The sequence below is a fragment of the Lathyrus oleraceus genome, chromosome 7 (genome assembly GCF_024323335.1).
Source record: "Lathyrus oleraceus cultivar Zhongwan6 chromosome 7, CAAS_Psat_ZW6_1.0, whole genome shotgun sequence".
NCBI lineage: Eukaryota > Viridiplantae > Streptophyta > Magnoliopsida > Fabales > Fabaceae > Lathyrus > Lathyrus oleraceus.
The window spans coordinates 472,563,588-472,571,470 of NC_066585.1; the positions used below are offsets into that span (position 1 = coordinate 472,563,588).

The window sequence follows — 7,883 nt, forward strand, 5'->3', positions numbered from 1 at the left end:
TCGTATAAAAAAAAAAGAATTGATGGTATATAATAGAAAAAAAATAAGGGATATAATAGACACAAACATCCACTACTTTGAGCTCGTTTCTATTGAACTGCAAGATTAATGATGAATCAGAAAAATATGAAGTTGAATGATTAGAGAAAAAAGAAAAAATATATGAGTTGTGGTCTTTCTATAGATCTTTGATCGTCATCCTTTATTTTCTGCCAACGATAACACAACACATCAAAACATCAATCAACACAACACAACCACAACTACCACATAATTAAATTACAAAAAAATAATTTAAATAAAATCGGGGCGTTACAACTCTCCCTCACTTGGAACATTTTCGTCCTCGAAAATTACCTGTCAACAACTCTAGATACGACTCTCACATCCTGCTTTCCAACTCCCAAGTCATGTTTCCTCCGACAACGCCTCCCCACACTACCTTCATGAGAGCAATCTTTTTGCCTCTCAACTATTTCAGTTCTCGATCATCAACCCTTATAGGCAAAGACTCAACTGTAAGGTTATCCCTCACCTGAACATCATCCATCATAATTACATGCGACGGATCCAGAACATACTTCCGAAGTTGTGAAACATGGAACACATCACGTAGATTTGACAAATTCGGTGGCAACGCCACTCTATAAGCAACAGGCCCAACTCGGCCGGATATCTGATATGGAACAATAAATCGAGGAGTAAGCTTCATCGACTTTAAAGCACGTCCTACAGCAGTCACCAGAGTGACTCTCAAGAATACATGGTCTCCCTCTTGAAACTCAAGATCCTTTCTCCTCTTATCATGGTAGCTTTTCTGCCTACTCTGCGAAGCTTTCATCTTTTCCTGAATCACCTTCACCTTCTCAGTAGTCTGTTAGACAATCTCAGGTCCAAGCACTGCACTCTCACCAGATTCATGCCAACACAAAAGTGTCATGCTCCTTCGACCATACAAGGCTTCAAAAGGTGCCATTCCAATACTAGAATGGAAACGATTATTATACGTGAACTCAATCAATGACAAATGATTATCCCAAACACCTCATTGCTCGAGAACACAAGCTCCTAACAAGCCATCTAATGTATGAATGGTCCTCTTTGTCTGACCATCGGTCTGTGGGTGATAAGTTGAACTCAACCTCAGCTTCGAACCCAAAGCTTCCTGCAAACTCTCCCAAAATCTGGAAGTGAACCTCAGATCTCTATCTGACACAATACTCAACGGAACTCCATGCAACTTCAAAATCACACGGATATATATCTCTGCTAACTTCTGCATAGAAAAACTTATGTTAATCAGAATAAAATGGTCCGACTTCGTCAGTCTATCAACAGTTACCCAAATGGCATCATGCCCTCGCGGAGTATTGGGTAGCCCCGTCACAAAATCCATAGAAATGATATCCTATTTCCATTCTGGAATATCCAACAGTTGTATCAACCCTGCAGGTTTCTGATGTTCAACCTTTGACTTCTGACAAGTCAAACAAGCATAAACAAACTAAGGCACATCTCGCTTCATTCCAGACCATAAAAATATCTTCTTCAGATCTTAATGCATCTTAGTAGCTCTTGGGTGAATACTTAAGCTACTTCGATGACTTTCTTCAAAAATCATCTTCTTCAACTCAACTTTGTCAGGAATATAAATTCTTCCTTTGAACCTCAACGCACCTTGTTCATCCACTTTGAAATCATTACTTTCAGTCTGACTACTTCCAACCATCAAGACCACCAACTTCACATCCAACTTCTGACTCTCTTTAATTTTATTAAGAAAATCATTGTTGATCTTCAACATACCCAACATAACACTCTATGGTGTCATCTCACATACAAAACTCAAAGTCATAATCCTATAAAAATTTCAACCATCTGTGTTGTCTCATATTTAATTCCCTATGATCAAACAAGTATTTCAAACTCTTATGATCACTAAACACTTCAAATCTGGAACCATATAGATAATGCCTCCAAATTTTAAAAACAAACACCACCGCAGCCAATTCCAAATCATGAGTGTCGTACTCCAAATTTTGACCACCTTTTAATTTTCATTTTCAGTTGACACTAACACATCCAAAGTATACCAGTCATCTGGTCAAATGACCTAAAAAGTCAAAAGGAGATCATTTTGATTTTTTAGTCCCTCTTAGGAGTTGATTTTAGTTTAAGGGTATTATTTAGATTTTTTTATTTAAAAAAGCATAATTTGTAGGAGCATGCTAAAAAGTGTATTACTATTAATTTTTGGGAAAGTTAGTAGGGTTAGTAATCAGGATAATATGTCTTATTTATTAAAATAAATAAATTAATTAGGGGTAGTATTTACTTAATAAAAGTATAAATTGATAAAATTATAGAAGTTTTAATATTATTAATATAATTAACTCTCATTAAGATATTAGTTCTATGGTTCCATTTTATTTTAACTAAATACATTAACCCAATTGATAAAAGAGGATGTCTAAGAAGTTAGAATTGAGAGGTCATGTGTTTGAATCCCACCTTTTGTACTTTGTCACAATTAGAGTCCTAAACCTTTTTTAGATTCTTTTTCTTTTAAGTAAATTTTTTTATCTCATTTATTCTTTTATTTTATCCAAATCATATGATGGTACCTGATGGTTTTTTTTTCTCTTCAAAATTTATTAGCATATTTTGTTCTTAACTTTTAATATTTCTAACACATTTTGTACATAATACAACCACCTAAATTCATCAACCATCATTCTCTAAACTCTATTATTATATTTTAACTGCATTTTTACTCCTTTATTTATCCACCTTTTCTCTAATATACATCATTTTTATATATTATAAAAATTAACATTATTTTAAGAAAAGTAGTAGAGAAAATAATAGCTACTTCTCTATACAAAGTATGCATACATGGAAACATATAAAAGTTTTTATTCTCTTCTTTCTTCTTAAATTTTGCTTTTTCTTGGAATTATGTTATCAATTGAGTTTGTTGTTTCATAAGGGTCATATAAAAATAATTTCTTTTTAGTTCTAAAACACTCTAATTATGTGATCCACGAGAATCCAATTAAGAAGAAATCTTAAAAACATGTTATATATGGTGATTTAAGAACTTCTCCGGTTTATGTTTACAAAAGTGATTTTTTTGTTAATGTTACCCATTATTTCAATTCAAACTCTCTCTCTAATCTTAATTCTTTTTTTTAAAACAAAAATACCTAACAAGAAGTGACATTCTTCTACTTATGAGATTTTGAGAAATTTTATGCAACAGAATCTGGTAGCTAATTATTTAGTTCTGGTTGCTTAAGAACGAATCTATGGTAAAAAAAGTAGTGGGATCAAACAGAGTTTGTTCATAGTGTTGTATTCATTCACAAGATTCCTTTATTTATTTCACATTCCTTTTGATAGCTAATTGGATGTATCATATAAGTTTAAAATATGTATTCTTTGCAATTGTTATGTTAGTAGCGACAAGACAACATCGTACACCCGTTGCGAACCGACCGTCCACACAGCCGCATCGGCACCACCTCTACGATGCGATCATCATCACCATCGGCCATGTTTTCAGGTTTTATTTTTGTGCTTTATTGTTTCATGAATTGTGTACATTTGATTTCATTTTTTAGTATGCTATGTGTTTTGTTGTGGGGAAATGGTGAGTACGGATAGAGAAAGAATGACTCACTAGGTTTTAGTTCCTGCTATTGTGACCTTTTATCTTTATTTTTTCTTCCTCACCACTTATCGCTAAATGAATGATCTATTAAAATGCAAAAAAAAAATCTTGAATAAGGAGAGAGGAGCACCGCCCCTGTGCAATATTTTTATGCTTTTTTTTTTATTTTGAAAATTATCAATATTAGTATTAATAAATGTAATAAAAAATTATTTTAAATAAATCATTAATGCATTTAAAGATCGACAAAAATACCATATTAGGAATAACAAAAAAATAACAATTTTACAATTAAATACAGAAAAAGTATAAAAATAGATAATTTGTAATATTTTCTTATAAACAAAATTTATTAACAAATAATTCTTGAAATAGTCTAATCCATTATAAGAAAGCAAATTATAAATGTAATAGACAAAATTTTAAATTTATTGACTTATCAAATCCTAAAAGCACTATATCCATTAATCACGTACCGTAACGGATGGTGTCTTCCCACCTTTTCTTTTCAGCATGGTTTATTTATTTTTTTATTCTTTTTTTTTTTTACATATTTTATTTTTTCTTTTTACATATTTTGTGCTCCTTATTTATTTTTAGATTAAGGTTATTCATGGGCCTTAAAACCCCTTAGGTTTCATTATGACCCACAATCAAATCAATACATCTCATTTTGCCTTTTAATCAATTTAGTTAGTGTTAACTAATTTTATATTTTTTATTATTCATTTCAGCTAGGTAATTTAATTCAACTAATTTAATTATTCTTAGGCTCTATTTAATTTTAAATAGTTAATGTATTTATAAAGGATTGATAGAAATATCAAACTTATCTCTTTATTCTTTCAAAAATAAAAGAATCAAAAATATATATATCTTATCTCTTTTAAACTCAAAATATTAAACTCTTATTTTATTTTACTTTACACTGGAATATTCTTTTTTATATAAATGCCATAAGAATAAAAAATATTTCCTTCTCTAAAATGTAATTTTATTTCTAAAATCATAAAATGATAACAAATTTTATATCTCTATAAATTCAATATTAAAATAATAATAATAATAATAATTAGGTATATATGATTTTCTTAATTAAATTTAAAACTATATGTTTTGCAAATTAAACTGGTTGACCAGCGTCACGCCTTGTCAATCAATAAATTAATTCAAAGAACTTAAAATTAATTCTCACACATCAAATACAATTTTCTTTGCCCTTGTGCATTGAGACTCTTTTTCAAATCAAACATTTTATCTCCCCCTCATTTTTATTAATATTTAGTTAATTAATTATTTAATTAACTATTAATTAGGTCCATTCAATATTTAGGATTAATTCAATTAAAATAAAAAATTATTTTTTTGTTATTTTATTTATTTATGACATGTTTATCTAATTAATTAATTATGATAGTAATATATTAATTAATTAGGGATTTATATTATGTATATTAGGCTTAATTAAATCAGGAATTAGGGAATAGAATCGAGGATAATTATTAAAATTTTAAGGGATGTTAAAATGAGATAAAATAGGGCTAAGAAATATAACTGGTGACATCTAATATAATTTATTTAATTTAATTTATTTATGTATTATATTATTATATCATAATTAATATATATTATATTAATTAAATTAAATGATAAAAAGGGGATAAAGACATGGGATACAATTGGGAATAAACTAAGGGATTATCAAAGGTTAAATCGGGATTAAAATCGAGATAAAGGGGTTATGTCTAACAAATGATTATGATTCCTAATCTATTTTCTTAAATAAATTAAAATAATATTTTTGCAAGGGATAAAATCAATTCAAATTCACTTCAAACCGTAAGACCTCCACCCTAGTGTATTGAGGCATTTTCTAAAATCACTTCTCCGCCCCCGATGCGTGAGAATTTTCAAAGGATAAAAACAATCAATCAATCACCGTTTTTAAGAAGAACTACGGTACTCTGATCCCTCGCCTAATGCGAAGGTATGTAGGCATAGATTTGTAAACTCTAGCGAGTATGATTATAAAAAATATTTTTGGATCTCATCTATTTAAATAGAATATCTTCTGTAAATAAATAAATAATTAATAGTTAATCAATAATCAAGCAAATACCTTAGGAATACACACTAGCCCTAGAATTAGAGGAGGATCCCATTGAGTACAATGGAGGTAAAGGGTGCCTAGTAGCTTCCCCTTACTTAACTGACTCCCGAACCTAGAACCTCACTCTTAATAATTAGGTTTTCTCATTATTTCCCTGTTCCTTGGGAACGAATAAAGGATGGTGGCGACTCTGTCATTTTTCCATCCGCGATAATGAGTAGGATAGTTTCTCTCATGAATCCTCAATTATCGTGAAGTATAAGCCACAACCTTGCCATCTTGCATTAAGACACCACCTAAACCCATCAACGACGCATCGCAATACACCACAGACGGTTCATTCAGTTCAGGTAAAATCAAAATCGGAGTTGTAGTCAACCTTTTCTTCAGCTCTACGAAACTGTTCTCACAATGAACGTTCCACACAAACGATTTACCTTTGCAGGTCAACTGAGTTAACGGAAGTGCCAACTTGGAAAATCCTTCAATAAACCTGCGGTAATAGCCAGCCAATCCCAAAAAGCTTATAATCTCTGTTACCGACTTCGGAGCCTCCCCTTGTAGAATTGCATCTATCTTGGATGGATCCACATCAATACCATCACCTGAAATAACATGACCAAGAAAGCTAAGCTCTTTCAACTAAAATTCACACTTCGACAACTTAGCATAAAGCTTCTTCCCCTTAAAAACTTGCAATACAACTTGCAAATGCTCAACATGTTCTTCTTCTGATTTAGAATAGATCATAATGTCATCAATAAATACCACAACAAAACGATACAAGTAAGTATGAAAGATATGATTCTTGTACTCCATAAATACTCTGAGTGCATTAGAAACAACGAACGGTGTCACCAAATACCCATAGTGTCCATATCGAGTTCTAAACGCCCTCTTTTGTACATTTTCATCCTTCACTCTGATCTGGTGGTAACCTGGCCTCAACTCATTTTTTCTAAACACATGTGCACTCACTAACTTATCCATCAAGTCATATATTCTCATAAGTGGATACCTGTTCTTAATCGTCACTTTATTCAATTGTTAATAATCCACACACAACCTCATGCTACTGTCTTTCTTATTTACCAACAACACCGGAGCTCCCCAAGGCGACACACTTTGTCTCACAAATATCTTATCTAGCAAATCTTCTAATTGTTTCTTCAACTCTGCTAACTCCGATGCATACATCATATATGGTGCCATAGAAACATGGCTGGTACCAGGGACAAGATAAATAGAAAACTCCACCTCTCTCTCTCTCTCTCTCTCTCTCTCTCTCTCTCTAGCAGTACATCTAAAGTGTCATTTGGAAAAACGTCTGGAAATCCCACACTACCTGCAATTAATCAATCACTTCTTGACTCTTAGCAGATAACGCCGCGACCAAAAAAAACACATGAGGTTCCTCCTCTAAAAGCTCCTTCAATTCTCTAGCAGACAAGAAACCAACTTCTCCCTCCTCACCAGGAGTAAGAAACCGCACCGACGTGTTATAACAATTGATATGAACATGATTGAACTCCAACCAGTTCATCCCCAAGATAACATCAACATTCTCCAATGGCAAGTAAATAAGATTAATTCCAAAATCCTTATCAAAGATTAACAAATGACAATTCAAATAAACTGAAGTAGTAGTCACCGAACCCTTAGCAGGAGTTTCGATAACCATTTCTCCATTCATAGAAGACACAACAAGGCCTAGCCTTTTCACACAGTTAGCAACAATAAAAGAATGAGTAACACCAGTTTCGATAATAGTAATCAAAGGCATATTATTAATATAGCATATACCTCTGATCAAAATATCATCACTGGAAGTTTGAGTCCCCGTTAGAGTGAACACCTTGTTGGTGTAAGCCCTAGAGGCCAATACTTTTGGTACTTGTATCGAATTATTTATTAATAATAAAAGGCTTTTTCTTTATTATGTTTCTTTAGTAAAGTCCCTAGAATAGATAGTCCGTTTAATGTATTAAGTGTGACTTAATCATGAGATCACATCAAACATAAAGACACTATTCTTAAAGTATCCGTAGTCGAGCTTTATTGTGAAGTGGGATAACATTAAAGCATTAAGACTATTATGTA

The 7,883-nt window shown here is 31.8% G+C and overlaps 1 protein-coding gene across 1 annotated transcript; it reads right to left on the bottom strand.

The window, feature by feature from the left end:
• Nucleotides 1–7,134: 7,134 nt before the first annotated feature.
• LOC127104404 (uncharacterized) lies at nucleotides 7,135–7,566 on the bottom strand. Its single transcript, XM_051041588.1, has one exon. It carries the CDS (start codon nucleotides 7,564–7,566, stop codon nucleotides 7,135–7,137), a length of 432 nt encoding a protein of 143 aa, XP_050897545.1.
• Between the last annotated feature and the right edge of the window lie 317 nt (nucleotides 7,567–7,883).